Here is a 22,471-nt window from a genome sequence, read left to right as displayed (position 1 = left end):
GTAGAAAATGACACTTTCAAATTAATTGTCCGATTACATCAACTAACAACAATATAATCAGTATTATAATTTCTCAGACTTATATAAGCATAGACAAAAACATATTTGAAGCATTCCACGGGCTGTCTCTTACAAACGCATTTTATTTCATGAATTACTTAGATTTTTTTCAGTGTTTAACTTTAAAGCTAATTGTTTTTTTTTTCTGGGCATATTTTAGACCATTTGTCGCAGAAAATAAACTCCTATAACTTTACAATGGTAGACAACTTCATGTAATGCTCCATTTCTTATGTTAGATTTATCATTTGCCCTAACATTGTCCTCGGTGTCAATGTTCTAGATTTCTCACCACATTGCATAATCTGAGTCCTCCATGTCGAAGATTGTGAAGAATCCGAGAATGGTCAGGTACACTATGACGTTGCCTGCCAGGGTCAAGTAGCATGCTCCCGCTGCGATCTGCGAAAAATAAGACGGTTTTTAGCAATTTTGTTCATTAGGGAAACCTGTTTTTGCTTTGAGAGCCACCCCACACTAGCGTCTTTAAGCATCGGCGTTAGGTCAGCGATATGGAAAATGGCGGTGCTACGCTGTGCGCCAACGTTTCGTCAAGCAGCAGCCATACAGTTGACTAGACGCCGAAACTAGTTTGGGATTGCCCTAAGTGACTTAATTGTGAGAGTGTAACATTCACCCAAGAGTAATAGTAGTATATAAAAGTTAATCCTAATTCCCAATAAAAGTTTTATGCCCCAACAAGATAGACAATCATTCTGGTTAATATTGTAAGGAACCCTTGGATGGCAGAGTATAAAATACGGCCGATCGTTGTGGAGTCCTTGGAGTAAGCGTATGTCCCAGCAACTTCACTCAATGGTATTCTATAATTGTTACTAAATTTTGCAGTGCAGATAAAAGTTTTGAGGTTGCAAGGATAGGTTGCCCCTACTCTGCCACAAATGCAATATTTTTTTATTTAATACACATGCTAGAAAGAACACTTTTTTTACTTACAGTGCCAACATGTGCAAGCACAATGGGTAGACCAAACGAACTGACAATCAGGCCCATGGTCAGAAAGACTGCTGTCTCCATGCAGGGTGAATTACCACCCGCAGTGCTGTCTGTATGTCTGCGTGCTATCATCGTTGGGATGGGACACAGCACATAAAATAGGACTACGAAAAATGGCCACCATAGTCTGAAAGTACAAAAAAATTAGAAAATTTAAAATGCTAGGTATATATATGTGACGTTATCTATGAAAAGGGTGCGCTGTATGGCGTAAGCGCCTTCGACAATAATGTCCCTTTTCATAGATAAGGCTCCATATGCTTATACCATAAAAAGTAGTCATGTCATAAATCAATTTAAATATGCTAGGTATATATTTAACTACAATCCTAATCATAATGCAAATAATCATAAAAGTACACAAACCATAAAGTTACAAACATAATTACCTATATTGCGGTAAGGCACACGCTAGTATGACCATGGTCATACCAATGGAGCCAGCAAAAGCCAGAGCTATCAACCTGAAATCAGTTAACCAAAAAGTTCTATTACAATCGCAAGCAGATAGTTTAAAGTTGTTTATCAGAAGAGCTATCCCAAAACCCTGATATTCCTAATAGAAAAAAAGGTAAGCTTTTTGAAAACTTTGGATATAAATAAAAAACTATTCTATTTGAGAATAGGTATCTAAAATGAGACATTTTCTTGATTCAGAATCCATGTAAGCTTGCATGTTTGGCAAACTTGAGTAACTCGACTAGAGTTGCAAGTGCCCATAGGCTGCGGTGGCTGCTTAGCATTAGTTGGGCCACACACTTGTTTGCCACCATTGTGGTACAAAAATAAATGTATTCAGTAACAGGTACAAAAAGGTAACAGTAGTCAGAAAAAAAGAAAGTTCTGTAAGACTGGTCGCTATAAAATTTATATAGAATCTGAAGAAATCAATATTTTGAGATGATAAATTATTCATTTTGCAATAAATACTAAGTACAATCTCTATCAACAAAGACACATTTTATGATACCATAAAAAACATAATTAGTTCAGCATTCATTAGAAATACATATACCTACTATGATATAAATAAATACATACACAAGGATCAATTTGAACATTTTTTGTATAGTGAATCTAAAAATGTGGAAATATTTTATTATCACAAGTTTGAACATCTAGTTGGCATATTTTCTTTACATAATGTTGACATAGCAGTCAAGGTATTAAAGTGTAAAATCTCATTAGAGAAGTATAAGTAAGTAAAGTACCTACAGTCTGTCCTACTTAGAAACAAATCTGTTATTATCAATAAAAGCTACTGATATAAACACAATGAACTTACCCTGTAGTTCATCCATGAGTAAAACATGAAAAGAGAAAAATAAACAAATTAGACTTGCGGTAGATAAAATATAAGAACTTATTTGTAAATAATAGAAATGAGTCATTGAGACTGACTTTCATGAATTTTAATCTTAAGATTGCAAGACTGTTATACGATATAAAATGGCTCATAATATTACCTTTAATTCCTGCCATTGTTGTAAATTACACTCACTACAAAATGGACAATCAAGTGTTTGTAATATCGTTGGAATTGCTAAATTTTACAAGGGCAATCGTCCAATCGAGTACACATACAATAAATACGAAGAAAAATTTGATACAGACTAGCTAGAGAAGGAAAATAGATAGATTGAGAACCGGAATTTCACCACAGAGTACAGATTATGCAAGCAAATTTATATTCTAACTGTGTAATGTTGGTTAACTTGTTTATACGTAGAATTTTATACCAACAAACAATTCATAATTTTATATTTAATCTACGCGTTTTTACTGATGTATCAAATAGAACTAACCATGTTTTGACGTTATGCTTGGCTGTTGCTTTTCGGTTTTCGGAGGAGTCGGTTTTGGTAATTTTGGTTGGAGGGACACTGACTAGCTTTGCGTTTATTTGCCATAATAATTGAAATTAACACTAATACATAATCCGTACAGAAGCATATTTTATATTATTCATAATGGATGATGATGCGGAAACCTACAAATTATGGCGTATACGAAAAACTGTAATGCAAGTAAGTTTATAGGTTATGTCTAATATTTTCTAAAGTAAATTATGTTTGTATTTTTCCTGACAATAGTAGTTAATCGATGCGCTTACTGCCTGTGATAATTTGGTTCAATCGCCACACTTCTTTTTTTATTTATTTAGTATTGTTATTTACATGGGGCTGGGATGTGATATTTTTCAGTTGTGCCACGACCGTGGATACTTGGTTACACAAGATGAATTGGATCAAACCCTCGATCAGTTTAAAGAGCAGTTTGGTGATAAACCCAGGTTTGTCCTCCCTTTATGGTAATTCAATAGTGTTACTTCCTGATTAATCATAATTTAAAAATAAAAAACTGTTTTACTTTTGATTTGATACATAGTTTTTTTTTATACAGACCAGTACATAACTCATACTAGTATAAGTAGTGTAACCAAGAACTAAAACTACACCTTATTGGAAACTAAATAATTATATCATTCATAGTTTAAATGTAGCGAGTAAGTACAAGTAATACTGAGAAACACTAGTGTTTTCCTAAAATGTTAGTTAAATGTAAGTAAATACTCAATCTCATAAATGTTACTTACTTACCCAAGTGGAATCTCGTGTTGTCTGACAAAGTTTGGTTTATTAATGCATTTTTAACTTTCTCATCCAATACTTGTAACACAGTAGGCTGCATTGTTTAAACAGTTTACTTGCGATTTTTGTCAAAATATTACCTAGCAAAACAAATCTGAATGTGATTGCCAGAGACATGTCATACACCCAGTCACTTGTCAGTGTTTGACATTTTGACAGTATAATGCCAGTTATACTTGTTGTAGAGTAAAAAACTTTGAGTACCTAGGTCATAAATATAGATGGTCAAACCAATTTGTCAGTAAATAGGAACAAAAAAACTATACTCATCCTTTTCTTTTGGGTGCTAGTACTAGTGTAAGACAAAGATAGTATGACTCTCCCTATCTATGCTTGAAATAATACAGTCCTTTGACACACTTTAAGTAATTTGGGTGTTATAGGAATTTCAATATTTCAAAGCTATTGATTGGGTAATTTAGTGACCATAAAACTCAAACTCAGTGCCGAACATGACTCATCATTATCTTTTTGTTTCAAGTGAAAAGCGGCCAGCTCGGAGTGATCTGATTGTGCTGGTGGCCCACAATGATGACCCCACTGACCAGATGTTTGTGTTCTTCCCCGACGAACCCAAGATTGGCATCAAGACAATCAAGACTTACTGTACTAGGATGCAGGAAGAGAATATCCACAGAGCCATCGTGGTGGTGCAAGCAGGTAACAGTCATACTGTGTATAATATTAGATCGCCTAGTGTCCGACTGAAGTTTCGGCTTTGGCATAAAAATCATGTTTCGGCCGAGGTTCGGTTTCGGATTCGGCCGCGCCGTAACTGTAGTTAACACTTTGACTACCGAGAACCCGCCTGGTGGGCGCTCGTGAACTTTGCTCAGATGCCGGACAACCCGCTGCGCGGGTTGTTTTATACACAGCTATAGACGACGGTTTTCTGGGGTAGTACGCCGTTTTTTGTCTGGTAGTGTCCCGCCGAACTTTCGGTTTCGGTTTTGGCACAAAAATCCATTGTACTGTATAGAATATAAATAGATGCTTATGTACGTGGAGGCTAATGCTATATAATCGATAATCTTTATGAATAAAGAGTAGTCTTATTTAGAATCTGGTTGTATCAATACACCTCCCGACATCCATCCTCATACCATCTTTGGTTGGATATTAATATACATTGCTGGTATTGCATACAGTTTGTGAAAGAAACAACACAGTAGTGGCCGGACACAAGTGAGCACTTTAAAAAGTTTAAAAGTTAGACAACTGGCAGCTGATTTATAACTTAAAAGCTACCCTTTTCAAGCCACATACTAAGATTATATGCATTAGAGATTATTATACTAACCCATAGACTAGGAATCCTCTAGACGGAGTATAGAGCAATTACTTCAGGAAACCGATGCTGCCAAAAATACGGGGGTGCGGAGGGACGAGGTGAGCGAATCCCGTGCCGTGATTGGTCCGTTCAAAGACACGAACCAATTACGGCACGGGATTGACTCGAAGATGGAGTAAAACTACCGTATAAGTGGCAGAGGGGGTAGCGTTACTATGCTCAGTCTAGAGGATGTCTTGTCTGTGTACTAACCATTATCATTTTCCAGGAATGACCCCATCAGCCAAGCAGTCGCTAGTGGACATGGCTCCCAAGTACATTCTCGAGCAGTTCCTTGAGTCGGAGCTGCTCATCAACATCACTGAGCATGAGCTGGTCCCGGAGCATATTGTGCTCACCCCGGATGAGAAGCAGGAGCTGCTGGCGAGATAGTATCCTTTACTAAGTACAAAAAAAACAACGGGTTGCACTCCGGGAGTGCTGGCAGAAGTGAAAACTCAATGACTAGTGCAAAATGTCTGCAGCACTATGTATAATTGAGGTTAACGCCATTTAGCTTTATTTCGTCGCATTACTTGAAACCCCTAAGCACATTACTGTTAGTACTCGAGTTATAATTAGTACCAGTTAGAGGGAAACTCACTAGATGCCATTTAAACCAATAAAGGAAACTCAATGACATTGTAACAGGTCACGTGTCCGTCTTACGTCTTACGAATCTTACCTCTCGCGAGTTTAACATTTTTTCCCCATCACAAAAAGTGCACAGCGCCGCTAAAGAAGTTTTCACTTCAAAAAACGAACTATAGGTTTGTTAAGTGTAAGGCCTGCCGCCTGAGTGGACGCTCATGTTGGGCGTGCAGCGGGGCGGGGCGTGCGGCGTGCATGTTAAACAAATGCAAGCGTATAGTAGCGGCCTTAGTGCACGCTGCTCACATCACTTGTGAGCCCGACGCCACGCTGCACGCCCCGCCGAATGCTCCGCTTCGAGCGTCCACTCAGGCCTTACACTAAGAGTCACAAGAACCTAGTGGCCGATTTTAAAGCGATATGCAGAAATAACATAAAATATCTATATCTGGTACTGGTATTCGTTTCTAGAAATTGGAATACAAAGAAATTAGAGAGAATGGAAATTTTACGCAGGTACAAAATTTTAAGTAAAACGTGCCAAGTTTCATGTAATGTCACCATGTCGTTTTAATATGAAAGAGTAACGATTGTTTGGGAACGACTTTATGGCGGCGGGTTCTTGTGACTCAAAAAAAATTAAATGCATGAAACACCATAGATAGGCATTTATGTGTATGTACTACAATGCGTCTGTACGCGGTAGTGCGAAATATTGTAAGTTTTGACAACTGAAGTACAGCATTAACTACTTGAGCAGTCAAATTCGTAGCTTCAATATTTTGCACTACTTTAAATTGTATTTAAAATATATCTTGCGCTCCAAAACCAAAGTAGCCGACGTAGCCCCGACAGCCGCTAAGCTTAAAATGGGACTGGGCCGGACACATCTGCCGTATGCCAAACCTGTGGGCCAAGAAAACTACCGAGTGTACACTGGTGTGGCGTAACGGCAGACCTCGAAGGAGATGGCGGCACGATCTTGACATCTTTCGGATAGATTGGCCTAGTATTGTCATAGAACGAAACGCGTGCAAAAATAGAGGGAGGCCTTTGCCCAGCAGTTTGCACAACAGGCTAATAAATAAAAAATATAAATAAATAAATTAAAATGTATTGTGTACCAACTACTTCTTCTGTTGTTACACAAGATTATTCCAGATTCAGGGTTCTAATTTCCTTAACCAATTTTCTCAGTAAATTGAAAGAGAACATGTTAATGAGAATACAGGCTGGTGATCCCGTCGCACGGTACTTCGGGTTGAAGAGAGGGCAGGTATGTCAGATAGTATACTTTTGAATAAAATATATACAATAAAACACCCAGTCTTGCACAAAAACGTCACTCATGCGCCTAGATCATAGGCGCATAGCTTATATAAATCTTATATGAAAAGATGAAGGTTACAACAAATATACAAACGATCTTAGCGTCGTGGGCACTTCTCACAACGACAATTCCTACACAATATTTTAACCCTGCTAGCAATTTCATAGTTGAAGATAATCCATTCTAATATCGAGCTTACAAAAGAGCCTAGAAAAGAAAACTGAATATTTTATGTTTTCGTGTTCAAGCATGTTAAACTTTTGCGTAGACAGTGGCGCCGCGCTCACTTCTGTAATCAGTGTACGGTAAACTTAATTTGGGAGGGTGTCAATGATTATCCATAGATGGCGCTATTGGTCGTAAAGGAAAGTTTTTTCTGACTGTTTATTTATTTGAGTAACAATTTTTTTCAGGTAGTGAAAATCATCCGATCTTCAGAAACAGCGGGAAGATACATTTCCTATAGATTAGTTTGTTAGATATAAAAAAGTAATTAAATAAGTTTCTATAATTTTCAGTGTGTCTTTGTTTAGTTATACCCTTAGCCAAATTAGCAAACAGTACGATCGACCTCGGTCTATTTCATTTCAAATAAGAGTAAAGGCTTCTACAGACCTAGCTGACTTATATCGACCGGGATACGACCGGACCCGGGACCGGGACCGGGTAACCCGTGAACAAGATGCATGTAACTGCGTCGAAATATCGGGAGCTCGAAAACAATACAAAAGGTAATCACGGTTCATAGCCCGGTCGATATAAGTCTAGTGAAACTAACCGTGAATCATTCAAAACTGTTCTACAGACCTTGCAAGAAATGGCATGCGATTTAAGATAATTGCTTGCTAAATAGGAGCAACGAATTTAATCGATCTGTCGAACGCCGCAATGTATCGTAAATCGCATGCGTTTAACGGAGAGGCCATAACATTTATAGTTCCATAGTCCAATTTGTCAGTACCTAAATAGGAACAAAAAAAAACTATACTCACCCTTGTCTTTTGGATGCTAGTACTAGTGTAAGACAAAGATAGTATGATTCTCTCTGTCTATGTTTGAAATGAGACAGTCCTTTGACACATTATAAACGCTAATAAAACAAATGGACGGCGCGGCGGGCGGATTCAAAGTTTTACTGCAAGAAGCCGCTCTAAGGTCAAGTTTTGATCTTTGTAACCTATGCAGTTCGGACCGTTATTACTATAACACAACCGTAACATAATCGTTTAAAGCGGCCGTGAGCCGAAAATGGTTAACTTTTAAGAATGTCTTACGCTACGCGTAACAATATGTAACTTGCGCACGCAATGCTGTCGTAACTGCGAGCAATTCTGACAAACAAGATTAGTGCAGGTGCTTAGAAGGATAGTCGACGACCGCTTTCGATACAAATGTAGTTTTGTCTTCAAAAGTTTGCCGATTCCTGGGTAAGTGATAGGCCAACAATACGTTTCAGTTGCAGAAAATAAATGGCAACATTATTGCGAAAAAAAAACCGCGGGCGTTGACTTTGAATAACCCTCAAGAAAAACGTCTGGCAATGCACCTACTAGACCGGATAAGTTGTCATATTTTTAACAAAAATATGATAACAATATTACACATTGTCCTAACAAATGCAATGAGTTAAATAGCTTGGTCCGACTCAATTAAACTACACGGTATGAAGTGTTCTTCCTTAAATCAAGGGCGTATCGTAAGAAAACCGAATGAAATTTGGTTGCACCTAAGTAGGTACCACGCCTGTTTATTGGCCTGTTAAAATACCGTGCATCGATTACCGCGTGCCTTATATGTAATATTAGCTTATTTAGTAGGATATCCTGATGACTAACCTAAGCAACCATGGCAATAGGGTGCATATCTCGACACGATTAGAACATAAACATAATACAAGATCAGTGGCTGTGCAAAAATATGAAATACCCCGCGTTACTAACTATTATGGAGACAGAACATTAAGAAAAAGGTTGCCGTATTTTTTAAATAGTCTGCCTGAAAATATCAGGCTCGAGCCCAATAAAATTAAATTTAAAAAAGCACTAATGATGCACTTACTGAAAACACTTGGGTGACAATTGTATGCCTGTGCTTGCAAATGTCACTCAAGTGAAGTTAGTTATAGCTACGATGTTAGTTTTAATTTTTTAATATGTTAATTACGTTGATTATGTAAGTACTTACAACAGAGACTCGCGCCTGCAGTCAAACTGTGCAAACAGTTTTGCAGGGAACTGTATTAGATTATAAGTATTCATGTATTAATAATAACAAATAATAATAATAATAAAATAAAGCATACCTACCAATTAACTTTTCAATGAATGCACGAATGAGCAGTCTGAGCTAGCGGATCAGCCTATGCGTCAAAAGTATATCTACTAATACCAATATCTCGCAATGCAGACCAATTATAGGCGGATTAGACTCGCACGAGCCACGAGACGAGCCGCGAGCCGCGCCACGAGACGCGAGTGTAAGCGGTGGGCTCGCGGCTCGTCTCGTGGCTCTCAAGCTCGTCGAGCTAATATAATTTAAACACTAACGGCACGGCATAAGGTTTATAACCGAATGACAAGCCGAACGCGAGTGTAAGCGGTGGACTCGCGTCTCGTGGCGCGGCTCGCGGCTCGTCTCGTGGCTCGCGCGAGAGTCTAATCCGCGTATTAGACTAACAGATACGAGTAGGTACTTTTAAACGCGAGCTCTGGATATATATACATTTCTATTTGGAAAAGTATTACAGGCGTATAGATACTTTTGGAGCGTTGCTTCGTCCGTTGCCTACTATTGATGCTGGCTGTAGGTACTTATAGTTTTTTTACTCCACACTTCACCAGCTCCAGCCGAAAAGATCAGGTGAACTTTTCGGTGTAGTGTAGAAGATAGCACCGATGTGCGTAATATTTAATTTTCGTAGCAAATGGCAAAAACATCGATCTCAATGTGACCATGAATGAAACATTCCGCACTGACGTCTCTTATCTCCGCAGAGGTATGTTTCAGTCTCACTGTTCATTAACTACAAAAAATCTGAGATTAAACTCTCAAGCATGAGCATGCAAACCCGTGCGTACGCACGCGACGCGCTATTTCACACGTCTTGCGCGCATCTCGCTCGGTGCACGTCGCGAAAACAACACAATCGCAATAACAATAACCGGCAACGAAAAATGAACTACCTAAGCGTTTAACGCTGGCTGAAAATTAACTCTTCGGAAAAAGTTAGACGCGCGGGAAATTTTTAGAACATTGTTTTAAAAGTTTTCCACTTTTTACTTTAATTTTATTGTGATTGTTATTTCCATCGTTTTTTTGCGTATCTACTTGCTTGACTGAATTGTGTTTCGTGTCCTAGTTCTGCCCCCCAAACCACCACCTTGGACCAAATGATCCAAATTAAATAGGTTTTAAATCTGGTAAGTACTTACCTACTTAAGCATTATTTATTTTATGTTTGTGTTTGACGTCCTTAAATAATAAGTAGGTAAGTCTTGTGAATTTTATTGCTGTGTTTTTATTAAACCTCTCCTCCAACCTCCTAACCTCTAAAGTACTATTCAGCTGTACAGTTAGGTATATAATTTATAAAATGCAAAGTATAGCATTGGTACACTTACGTAAATAAAGTTCGTCTAAGCCAAGTTACTTACTGAAAAATTAAATGCGTCCTTTAAAATTTCCTACCTCCGTCCTTTTGTTACCAACATATGATTAAACTTAAAGGAACAATGGCATTATAAAGACAAAGCAAAAAGCCTAAACCTTCGAAGAAGATTCAAACGTAGGTATAATTTTTGAAAATTCAACCCTTAAAGTGCTGAAACCGTGAAAACGAATTGTATTGCCTACTATGATAATGGGATTGAAAGTTTATATAGCTGGTCAACCTAATCTTGTCAGTAAAAAAAGGCGCGAAATTCAAATTTTCTATGGGACGATATCCCTTCGCGCCTACATTTTTCAAATTTGCCGCCTTTTTCTACTGTCAAGATCTGGTTGACCAAGTATAGATACAATAGAATGAAGTCGCACAGGACGAGGCTAGTTTAATAATAGGTATACTATAAGGTATAGGTATCACGTTTTTATGCGACGACCATAAAATTGAGGAGCTCATACGTGGGATACCAATGGTTCGTACTATACCGTATATTATACGTACGTACTATATCGTAGATTATAGTAATGTTCCTATAACATTTATTTTAAAAACACGACTTAGGTACTTACTCGACCACGATCAAAGCACTTTACTTACAAACTTTCGTTTAACTCCAACACCGCGTAAAGCTGGTATCTTTTAATCTATTACTATTACGCTGCACAAATTTCTTCAATGATGTATTAATAACTAGGTAGTACGCGTTACACGAAGCCTTCAGCCATGAGTTCAGAGTTAAAAGTTAAAAAACTTCAACGAGAACTATATCAGATTTCCGAACGCAACGTCTGCGCTCGCGCGCATGACGCTACTATGAAGCTCATTGTCGTTTTCATGCAGCCGACGGCCATTACGCGAATCCGTATTTTAAGAATATTAAGTGGTTTTTTGGTTTATAAAGGGAACGGAAATACGTTAAATATGCGAAGAAGAAAAGAAAATACTGACTCCATTGAAAAATTGGGAGCAAAAATTAGAAAACTAGAGGAAAAGATACGTTCACGGTCAAGATCGAGTGCGGCGTCCTCTCATCGATATGGCCGGTATGACCGGGCGCGTTATGTGTCGAGATCGAGATCACGATCTTGGACCTATTCTAGGTCCGCATCAAGATCCTTATCTCCGCCAGCGGCGTCGAGAACTAGATCTCGCTCGGCATCGAAAAGTAGATCTCAAACTCCCATAATTGTTATTGAAACTGAGGACGATCTCCCTCGTGAACCAGAGAAAGCAGCGCCAGAGAAGAAAAATACCGGAAAGGAAGAAGATACGCAAGGTAAGAAATAATAAGTCTTTTAATATTCTAACAAACTTTTGCATAGGTACGTTACTTTTTACTTAAAACAAGGTGATAGTGGTGTGTGTTTTATTAAGCTCATTCTGACTGCTAGCAAGATATTGGAAAATTGTGTATGTTATTTGATGTTTGTAATAAGCATTTTGCAACGGCGCACTACGCATCTTTGTTTGCTGCAATACCTGCATAGGATGGCTCTGTTGAACATATTGGAGTGCTATATTAGGTATCTCTATTGCTAATCGTATATAAAGGCTGTGCTGAGCTAATTGGAGTGCTATACTAGGCATCTCTGTAGCTAACTGCATTTGGCAATCTGGCGTACTATACTAGGTGCGTTCACTGCCAACAGTCATCGGCATTGTGGTGCTGTCATACTAGACACATTCCTTGCCAACAGCACTGAGTTATTACTCATGCCCGCTACCACTGGGTGGTGGATGTTAAGCCTATTGCTAGATATACCTACTGGGTTTTGTGGCGTGTTCAGCTAGGCACAGCTCTACCCCTTGAGTTGTCAAAGTGGTATGCCATCTTGGGCCGTCTCTTTGTATTTACTCATCTTCAAGTAGGTGCATTCAAGTGCTTTATTCATTTTTCAGCAATTGAAGAAATAAGTGAAAACATCTTAGCCTTGCTCGGAGATGCACCAGAAGAGGTTGCATTTGGTCCAAACCTTCTTGGACAGCTTGCTTCTCGTTGGCAAGATCTAATTAAGAAAGGTATGAACAAAGATGATAGAGACAAGACTATGAAAAAATATCCCGCTCCAGAAAATTGCAAAGTTATTGGAGCCCCGAGAATGAATCTAGAAGCTCAAGTTGCAGCGGGTGAGACTCTTGTTCACAGGGACAAAGCAATCGAAATGAAACAAAATGAAGTTTCTTGTGCTCTGACCGCAATCGGTTTAGCCCTTAACAAGTTGTGCCTTGTAGCTGGTAATGAGGAGGTAATTACATTCCTAAGTGACTCTGCCCGTCTCTTGTGTGATTATCAACACAGGGAATCCCAGCTGAGGAAGATGTTTATAATATCGGGTATTGAAAACAAAATGGCACGTGAGACTTTAAGAGATTGTGAGGTAGACCAGTGGCTTTTTGGAGAAAACTTAGCTGAAAAATTAAAGGCTTCTAAAGCCATTGAACAATCCAGCAAAGACCTTAAAAGCACAAAAAGACCTAGGAAGATACAGGCCAGTAATTTAAACTACAAGGGCCCAACCAACAACACACACAAACCCAGAGCCCGAGGTCACCAGAAGCAATACCACCGACAGAAACCGAGCAACACTTCTTCTGCCAAGCCACACCATCAGCAGAAGCGTCGCATTCACCGACATCACAACAGCCGCCGTTAAATGACCAGGTTGGTAACAGTTATTGTGGTCAACTTAAATATTTTTTGGAGCAATGGCAAAATGTCACCAATGACCAAAGGGTCTTGTCCTGGATATCGGGATACAAAATCCCCTTTTTATCTAGGCCAACACAATCAGTTACTCCAAAAAATGATCATTTTCCTGATTTTGACACTGAAATACTCGATAAACTTGTTTCTGAGCTGTTAACTAAAGGCGCTATTAAAAAATGTTCACCTTGCCAAGGTCAATATCTGTCTAAAATATTTTGTGTGCCAAAACCTAATGGTGAATACAGGTTTATTTTAAATTTAAAAAATCTAAATGAATTTATTGCAACTGAACACTTTAAATTAGAAGATGTTAGAACCGCAATAAAGCTAATGACACCAAATTGTTTTATGAGCACTTTAGATCTCCAAGATGCTTTTTTCTTGATACCCATACACCCTGAATGTAGGAAATACCTACGTTTTATGTGGAAAACGGAGATATTTCAGTTTCAGGTCTTACCATTTGGATTAAATGTTTCTCCTTATGTATATACTAAGCTACTCAGACCTGTCATGAAGCATCTAAGATCCAAAGGTCACATACTGAGTAATTATTTAGATGACATATTTATTGTAGGAAGTACTTATAATGAATGTTTAAATAGTATACAAGCTACACTTAATACCATTAAATATCTGGGGCTCAAAGTAAACTATGAAAAAAGCTCCCTGGTACCACAAAAAGCGGTCCAATATCTAGGTTTCATATTAGACTCAAAAAAGTGGCAACTGTCATTACCTGATAAGAAAAAGTCCAAAGTTGAACAAGAAATTAAGTCATTTATACGCTTGTCAAATTGTTATATAAGAGACCTCGCACATTTAACTGGTTTACTTGTCTCTATTTGTCCTGCTACTGAATATGGTTATATGTATACTAAAGAACTGGAAAGACAAAAATATATATATTTAAAGAAACATAATGACAACTATGATTGCAATATGCCTATATCACTTAGTGTGAAAAGTGATTTAAAATGGTGGTTGAAAACAATAAATGAGGCCAAATGTAAAATAAAGAGCAACAATTTTATCAGAGAAATTTATAGTGATAGTTCATTGACAGGCTGGGGCGGTTCATGTGGAGAAGAGACAGCTGCTGGGTTATGGAATGATGTTGAGAGGAAACATCACATAAATTATCTGGAGCTTAAAGCGGCATTTTTATGTTTAAAGATTTTTTGTTCTGAATTAACTGACTGTGAGATACTTTTAAGAATAGACAACACCACAGCTATCTCATACATTAACCGCCTAGGAGGAACACGGTTTTTACACCTTAATTCAATTGCTAGGCAAATTTGGCAATGGTGTGAAAAGAGACATATCACAATATTTGCCTCATATATTCAATCAGAACTCAATGTCATAGCTGACAGGGAATCAAGGAAGGCTCATTCGGAAATTGAATGTGAACTAAATGATGAATATTTTCAAACTGTTCTGCAGTATTTTGGAAATCCAGATATAGACTTGTTTGCGAGTCGCGCAAATGCAAAATGTGAGCGCTATGTATCGTGGACAAGGGATCCTGATGCTTTCCAAATAGATGCTTTCACATTTTCATGGACACCCTATTTTTTCTATGCTTTCCCCCCATTTGCGCTGATACCTAAGGTATTGCAAAAAATTATTTTAGAAAAATCAGAAGGCATTGTTATTGTACCTATGTGGCAAGCTCAGGTGTGGTACCCCATTTTTACAAAACTGGTCAAAACGAAATATATAGAATTAGGCCCTAGCTCTCATTTATTTAAATATTATTCCAGCAACCAGCGGTTTCAACGGCGTCTTATCCTGGTTGCCGCGGTGCTATCCGGGGAGCGCTATCAATGAGAGGAGTGTCGTCTGGTGCGGCCGAAATTATGTTGGAATCCCTCGCGCCTAACACCGTCAAGCAGTATGACACGTACTTGAAACGCTGGTATATGTTTTGTGGGAAAAATAATATTGATTATTTTAAGGCAACTATTCCAGAAGTGCTTACCTTCTTAACAGAATTGTGTAGCGAGGGAGCTGGGTATGGAAGTGTAAATTGTTGTAAATCCGCTCTGGTGCTTTTATTGGGAAATAAGATCTCATCAGATGATAGGGTAAAACGCTTCATGAAGGGCGTTTTTCGGTTACACCCACCACAACCTAAATATAATACAACCTGGGACCCTCAATTAGTCTTAAATCATTTGTCAAAACTGTCACCTAATAAAAATCTTTCATTGGAAAATTTAAGTAAAAAATTAGTAACTCTATTAGCTATCGTTACTGCACACCGAGTGCAAACCTTGTCCCTGATAAAATTATCGAACATTTACCATTATTCTGATAAAGTTCTTATAAAAATATCAGACTTGATCAAAACTTCCAGACCAGGTTCGCATCAACCTGTGTTATCTTTACCATTTTTCAAAGAAAAACCTGATATTTGCCCAGGTCAAGCATTGTTAGACTATATAAATATGACAAAGGACATTCGTGGTGGTTGTGAGCGATTATTTATCGCCTTCAAAAAACCGCATAAAGAGATCACTTCCCAAACAATTAGCAGATGGATTAAGACTACACTAAAAGATAGTGGTATTGATACCTCCATTTTCACCTCCCACTCAACTCGCCATGCATCGGTGTCAGCCGCAAATCGCTTGGGAGTGAACATTGATGTAATCAGAAAAACAGCTGGTTGGAGTGGCACTTCCAAAGTTTTCGCAAAATTTTATAATAGGCCCATAGTGCCAACTAATGATTTTGCAAGATCCTTAGTATCTCATTAATTAGAAATAAGTGTTCTTAAATTGTTTTAAGCAGAAACACACCATCATGTGTTGCTATAATTGTTGATTTTGCTAGAGCAGCTTATGCTGTCTGTGTTAAATAATTGTTATAGTTCTAAAAAGAAAAATTAAGTTTTTGAAATAGTCCTAATTGAGTATTAATAAGGAACAAATCATCTTTTGTTTCATATAGCCAACTATTATTACGACTATTTTAGTAAATGATGATCTCACTAGATCTTATAAGTATGTTGTAAGAGTTACCTCTTTATTTAAAATGCATAGTTAATGATACCTTAGAAGGACATTTTTCTTTTTAAATTAAGCAATGGTTTGCTAATCATTGATTGTAATACAAAGCCAGAAATAAACTTTGTATATCTCTAAACATCTACCTAGTTATTAATACATCATTGAAGAAATTTGTGCAGCGTAATAGTAATTGGTAATTAAACGAACTTACCTGTAAGTGAAGTTCGATTCCAATTATATTAGCTGCACAAATTTCGAAATGATGATCCCTCCCGCCCAGTACCCGCGTTGTCTTGAGACAACCAGGGATTCTAATAGTGCATCCCTTCCAAAGTTTAAGGTAATACTGGCTTTGCTGAGTCGGGGGCCGGACTGTTCCATCTATTGGTATATTCACTGCAAGCGCAAGTTACAAACATAGCGGATACCATGTTTTTTTTTTGTGCCTAATGATAGAGTACCCTAGCGGGTTAGTGGCAGTGAAAGTGTTGTCTTGGCTTGTTACTCTAAACTAAATGAGCTTCATAGTAGCGTCATGCGCGCGAGCGCAGACGTTGCGTTCGGAAATCTGATATAGTTCTCGTTGAAGTTTTTTAACTTTTAACTCTGAACTCATGGCTGAAGGCTTCGTGTAACGCGTACTACCTAGTTATTAATACATCATTTCGAAATTTGTGCAGCTAATATAATTGGAATCGAACTTCACTTACAGGTAAGTTCGTTTAATTACCAATTATGAACGCTTATGCTTTTTTAGGGCTCCGTTATAAAATGAATGCTTTACCAATTAGAAGCAACCGTAGCTACCTACTTACTAAGTTTTAAGTAGGTATCGTTAAATATTCAATTTTATAGTCGTTTTCGTAGTTCAAAGAGAAAAGGTCGTATGAATAAATAGGTAGGTATTAGTAGTCTTGCTGCTTTGAGTCTTTCCAGTTGAACTATAGTTCTAAATAACAGGGGTCAAATTTGAAATAAGTACGGTTTACTAACCACTTGTACCTATTCTTAGGTGGACATTGATGGGTATGCAGCAACCTAGGACAACATTTAATATCACCAACCGACTTGTATAGGTAGGTACCGTGTAAGGTCAAGAGTAATACTTGTAGGGAATCCTCATACTGTTCCTGTTGCTCCTTCTCTTACCTCTTGACCTTATACGGTTAGTTTTTATACCTATGACCTACGACGTAAATAACATCACTGGTCCCCCGAGTCGTCATTCGATTTTTATTCTATCTTGGTAGGTATCTTAACACTTAAACACAAAACATAATTGGCTGGGTCGGATTATTGCATGACGGTCCTTGCTCTTTATAAACAAAACAAACAAACAAACAATAATTTATTTGGAAAAAAGGGTAACGTTTACAGGTCTTAATGTAAGCTAGTAAACAGTAGGTTGTTTCACCTTTTCTGCTGTATAAGTACAACAGCATGCAAATCCATGAAGGCGTCTTAAAAATAATTACTTTCGAAAACTTAATACTAAAAAGACTATAAACAATTTTAACATTTTATTATAATTATCATATATTAATTACAGCCATTTATATCGTGATAACCATAAACCAAAGCCATTATAGACATTTATTTAGAAATTTATACAGACTATTACTCTACGTTATTAAAAAAATCTTGAGTACTATAGAAGCACCGATCAAGAAGCCAATTTCTTAAAGTTTGCTTAAATATATTGCCTTCTAGAGCTTTTATTTGAGCAGGCAACTTGTTATAAAATCACAATACTCGTATTAATTTTTTTTTTGTAAATGCTAGTCATACATCGTGGTTAGGGTTTGCAATCCGGATCCGCAATGTATGAAATTATCCGGATCTGGATCCGGATCCGCGGATCTTCCCATACATTTCGGATCCGTCGTGCAAACCCTAATCGTGGTTGATTGAGGAGATTTCTATATTGCGGTCTTGGATTAGCACAAAACAAGTCTGAACGCTTTACGAAATAATTTGGAATTCGCTTAACCAAAGAACAAATGTTTAATATATAAGCATGCTAAAGGCAAGATGTTGAACTGTTTGAACAAAGGTCTGCAACTGGTATCTACAGGAGCATTTGCAATTACACGTATACATCTCTTTTATGCCCTTTCAACATCCACGGAGTTACCCCATAGGATGAGGCCGTAGTTGAGAACGGAAGCTACATGTCCATGATAAGCTACAAGCGCAGCTTCAGGAGATACAGAATCGCGTAACTTTCTTAAGGCATATACAAAACGATCGAGCCTTGAACATATTGATGTTATATGTTCTTTCCAGTTTAGATAGGAGTCGATATATAAACCCAACAATTTTATTGTCTCAGTTTTCTGAAGAGCTGCACTGTCAACGTTGGTATTAAGATAGGAGGGGTAGCCCCATATGAATAGAATTGCATATATTGAATTTTGGATAAATTTATGAGAAGGTTGTTATTGATTATCCAATTATTAATGTCCGTCAAGGCTTTGTTAACATCTGCCTCATAAGTACCTACACGGATCTTGGCTCCTTACTATAATAGTTGTGTCGTCCGCAAAAAGTATTGATTTGGGCTGTGTGGCTTTAGGAAGATCGTTTATAAATATTAAAAATAATATTTAGTTCCAGATTAATCTGATTTTCTAGATTACTTTATAACTGCATATAAGTTTCAATAATAAAATAGTACCTACACATTACAATAAGCGCTAAGTATATAGCATAGGTAATTATAACGAGACTCAAATATTTACCTGAGCTAGACAAAATAAGTCTGCAGTGATTTTGGATAGCCCAGACGGTGCAAGTGTTATTTAATTTATACATCATGATTTCATAGAAGTTCGACGTTAAAAATAAAACTTGCAAAGTCTGGGCTTTTAAAATCGCTGCAGACTAGATATCTTGGTCTAACTCTACCATACGGAGAAGGATTTTAATGATTAGGTGAGCACCGACAGATGTGAAAATTGCGAAAAGGCTGGAATAAGTTTACCTATAATACATACCTCTCTTGGGCAATAAGGGTTAAGAGCCAACAGGAGTGGTCATTTCTCCATACAAACGTACTCGACTGTTTCCTCCGTGGGTTTTGAAGCTAGAGCAATGATTTTTTCAACACAGATTAATATTGTCAATATCTGTGTCGGACCGTTTTGCTTTTTGTGATATTTTTGTTTTTTAAGGCGCTAGAGCCCTTCAAAAATGGACAAAATGGCCTAATTGACTATGCCGCAATGAGAGGCGTGCTATTCAAAACTGACATCAATTAGTCAAAAAAGCAAAACGGTCCGACACAGATAATGTCATAATCATTTAGATTTCCAAATTTGGTTACGATTGGTTAAGTTTTGGAGGAGGAAACAGTCGAGTACGAAACCTCGATTTTTGATATTTTTATGCAGGATTTTTCGCCTTGTCCTTATCGCACTAGTTTTAGGAGCCGCTTCCGTTAGCGAGACGGGTATATTTACCTAAAATATTTTAATCTTAGCTCCTGTTGGCTCTTAAAAAAAAGCACTGTAGAGAGAGATACGCTAATTTACCTGTGAGATGAGAATAAGGTTGCATACTCAGCTACATATATTTTATGCTTGCTTCATTTATGCAAGATATTGCAAGTAGGTGGTACCTATAGTGTAGGCATGATAATGGTCGCTTTCGACACATAAGTACAAGAGAAATGCATAATCAGGTGTAAGGTGGCTCTTATGTAGGGCTACTTACAATGTAAGGAAATCTGAGATGCGTGTTGTCAATATCACACGAAAGACAACGAACACTTATAGATAGGTACCTACTCCAATCAAACAGTTCTTGTAAGTGCAGTTTCAAAAAATACTTAAATTTGCAAAAGCTGAACATTTCAATCAAATTAAGTAGTTACTAATTGATAGTAATGAAATTATACATACAATTAAGCCCACTTGCACCATTCCACTAACCCGGGGTTAACCAGTCAAACCTGGAGTTACCATAGTTACCAGTACAATTTGACACTGGGTCAAAGCTTTAACGGTTAAGACGAAACAGGAGCTGAGATTTAAATATTTTAGGTAAATATACCCGTCTCGCTAACGGAAGCGGCTCCTAAAACTAGTGCGATAAGGACAAGGCGAAAAACCCTGCGTAAAAATCTCAAAAACCGAGGTTTCGTACTCGACTGTTTCCTCCTCCAAAATAAGTTTGACCAATCCACCACCAGTTTGATTGATTAAGACCAATCGTAACCAAATTTGGAAATATAAATGATTATGAAATTATAATAATAATAATAATAAGCCCGCAGGGCAGCTTGTGGCGAGCTGTTGGGGAGTAACGACCCCACGGACCCGAGTGCTCCAGAGAGTCGGTCAGGGTCTCCGTCTCCGGCGTGTCTTCGTCGGTTGGAGTGGAACCCCAAGGGGACCCGCAGGACTCTCGGCTCTGGCTTGCCTTAATTGGCCGTCCAGAGAGGAGTCGTTAGAGCTATATGCTCCAGGGGTGGAAGTGAAATTTGCGTAAGCGCGAGTTGGCACAGTGGCTGTTTACAGTCACTGGGTAGAAAGCGGTGTACACCTCTCGACACCCCTGAGCCGCTCACACCGATGTTGCTCCTGGTCGTCTTCGCGACGGCAGTTTCAGGGGCCCATCTAGTGCGCGGCAAGTCACCACCTGCCTCGATAACTTGTGTAAACCTTGTTATGGCAGGTGTCCGTACGTCTTTGCAATAGCCCAGTCTCATAGTCCACCCAAACTTCAATCCATAGACCGGTATTCTGTTCACTTTTTTTCTACAATAGTCCCAATGCCTGCTGAGACCGGTTCATGGGTGTCTATTGTTGCACCTGTAAACGGGTCCCAGCAGGCGTTCTACATGACATTAAAGCTCTCCAAAGGGCCTCTACGTGTTGGATCTATATCCCCACGCAAGCCTATCAAAAGACCGGGATTTATAGGCCCGTGATCCCAAAAAAGGAGATACAAATAATAATAATAATAATAATATTCTTTATTGTGCACCATACAATTAAAAATACACAGAAATTAAATACATATTAAAAGCTAGGTAACAACAGGCGGTCTTATCGCTAAGAAGCGATCTCTTCCAGACAACCTTTCAGTAGCAGGAAACTAAGGACTAACAACATTGAACGGGTAGTGCCGATATACATTTAATAAAAAATAGAATTAAAATAAAACAAGACGAAAACCATTACATACTTTAATATAATACATAAATACAAATATAATAAATACATATATACATACATACATAAAATATTATACAGGCATAAATAAAGGCAAAATTAAGGCAGCGAAAGGTAATGTGATTTTAAAAGAAATTTGAAAATGGGAAGGGATTTAGCACGTCTAATGTCTAATGGCAAAGCATTCCACAACCGAACAGCACGAAAAGTAAAAGAGTTTATATAAAATTTTGATGAAGAAGATGGTGGAGCAAGGAGAAGTTTCTCCGCACACCGCACAGAAGAAAGATAGCTGAAACGCTGTTTAAGATATAGGGGGGTAGTGGGGTTGAAGAGAATATTATAAAGAAGAACAAGAATATGAGAGTTGCGGCGATGGCGAATAGAAATGAAATTATCTGTGTCGGACCGTTTTGATTTTTTGGCTAATTGATATCAGTTCTGAATAGCACGCCTCTCATTGCGGCATAGTCAATTAGGCCATTTTTGAAGGTCTCTAGCGCCTATAAAAACAAAAATATCAAAAATATCAAAACGGTCCGACACAGATATTGACAATATTAATCTGTGCTGAAAAAATCATTGCTCTAGCTTCAAAACCCACGGAGGAAACAGTCGAGTACGTTTGTATGGAGAAATGACCACTCCTGTTGGCTCTTAACCCCGGGTTAGCCGAATGGTGCAAGTGGACCTTATAAATTATAATAATAGGTACGTTAGGGTTAGGACCAGAAATTGTTAAACCTTAGAGCAAGGAATATGTATATAAGTTCTTCCTTAACATAATTAGCGGTGTAGCTATAGAGTATAGAACATAAAAATAATGAAAAACTCACATAAATAAATAAATATACAAACATGAACGCTGAAAACAATGCACTCTTTTTGTTTGGGCAGTCATGTAAAAAAGATGAAAAATGCTAT

The 22,471-nt window shown here is 37.9% G+C and overlaps 3 protein-coding genes across 3 annotated transcripts; 2 read left to right on the top strand and 1 right to left on the bottom strand.

The window, feature by feature from the left end:
- Window positions 1-261: 261 nt before the first annotated feature.
- Window positions 262-2,639, bottom strand: LOC134655418 (leptin receptor gene-related protein). Its single transcript, XM_063510884.1, has 4 exons — window positions 2,544-2,639; window positions 1,467-1,542; window positions 1,018-1,204; window positions 262-462 (listed from the first exon to the last, which is right to left on the bottom strand). The coding sequence occupies exons 1-4, from the start codon at window positions 2,557-2,559 to the stop codon at window positions 349-351; spliced, it is 393 nt and encodes a 130-aa protein (XP_063366954.1). The 5' UTR covers window positions 2,560-2,639; the 3' UTR covers window positions 262-348.
- Window positions 2,640-2,974: 335 nt separating this feature from the next.
- Window positions 2,975-7,491, top strand: LOC134655412 (DNA-directed RNA polymerases I, II, and III subunit RPABC1). The gene is made up of 6 exons (XM_063510875.1): window positions 2,975-3,104; window positions 3,282-3,370; window positions 4,210-4,388; window positions 5,288-5,450; window positions 6,847-6,925; window positions 7,393-7,491. The coding sequence occupies exons 1-6, from the start codon at window positions 3,048-3,050 to the stop codon at window positions 7,456-7,458; spliced, it is 633 nt and encodes a 210-aa protein (XP_063366945.1). The 5' UTR covers window positions 2,975-3,047; the 3' UTR covers window positions 7,459-7,491.
- Window positions 7,492-12,213: 4,722 nt separating this feature from the next.
- Window positions 12,214-16,180, top strand: LOC134655283 (uncharacterized). The gene is made up of 2 exons (XM_063510734.1): window positions 12,214-13,305; window positions 15,120-16,180. The coding sequence occupies exon 2, from the start codon at window positions 15,183-15,185 to the stop codon at window positions 16,116-16,118; it is 936 nt and encodes a 311-aa protein (XP_063366804.1). The 5' UTR covers window positions 12,214-13,305; window positions 15,120-15,182; the 3' UTR covers window positions 16,119-16,180.
- The last annotated feature ends 6,291 nt before the right edge of the window (window positions 16,181-22,471 follow it).

The sequence above is a fragment of the Cydia amplana genome, chromosome 16 (assembly GCF_948474715.1).
Source record: "Cydia amplana chromosome 16, ilCydAmpl1.1, whole genome shotgun sequence".
NCBI classification, from domain to species: domain Eukaryota; kingdom Metazoa; phylum Arthropoda; class Insecta; order Lepidoptera; family Tortricidae; genus Cydia; species Cydia amplana.
The sequence above is the reverse complement of the archived record's forward strand: the minus strand, read 5'-3'. Positions and strand labels throughout refer to the sequence as shown.

What these genes read in the sequence shown, in the direction of transcription:
- LOC134655418 (XM_063510884.1), bottom strand. An exon ending in TGTGCCTTACCGCAATATAG is followed by an intron (nt 1,205 to 1,466) that starts GTAATTATGTTT and finishes TTGTACTTTCAG; the next exon opens with ACTATGGTGGCCATTTTTCG. An exon ending in TGCTTGCACATGTTGGCACT is followed by an intron (nt 463 to 1,017) that starts GTAAGTAAAAAA and finishes TATTTTTCGCAG; the next exon opens with ATCGCAGCGGGAGCATGCTA.
- LOC134655412 (XM_063510875.1), top strand. Translation starts at nt 3,048, where the DNA reads ATGGATGATGATGCGGAAACCTACAAATTATGGCGTATACGAAAAACT. An exon ending in CAGTTTGGTGATAAACCCAG is followed by an intron (nt 3,371 to 4,209) that starts GTTTGTCCTCCC and finishes TTTTGTTTCAAG; the next exon opens with TGAAAAGCGGCCAGCTCGGA. An exon ending in TCGGGTTGAAGAGAGGGCAG is followed by an intron (nt 6,926 to 7,392) that starts GTATGTCAGATA and finishes AATTTTTTTCAG; the next exon opens with GTAGTGAAAATCATCCGATC.
- LOC134655283 (XM_063510734.1), top strand. Translation starts at nt 15,183, where the DNA reads ATGAGAGGAGTGTCGTCTGGTGCGGCCGAAATTATGTTGGAATCCCTC.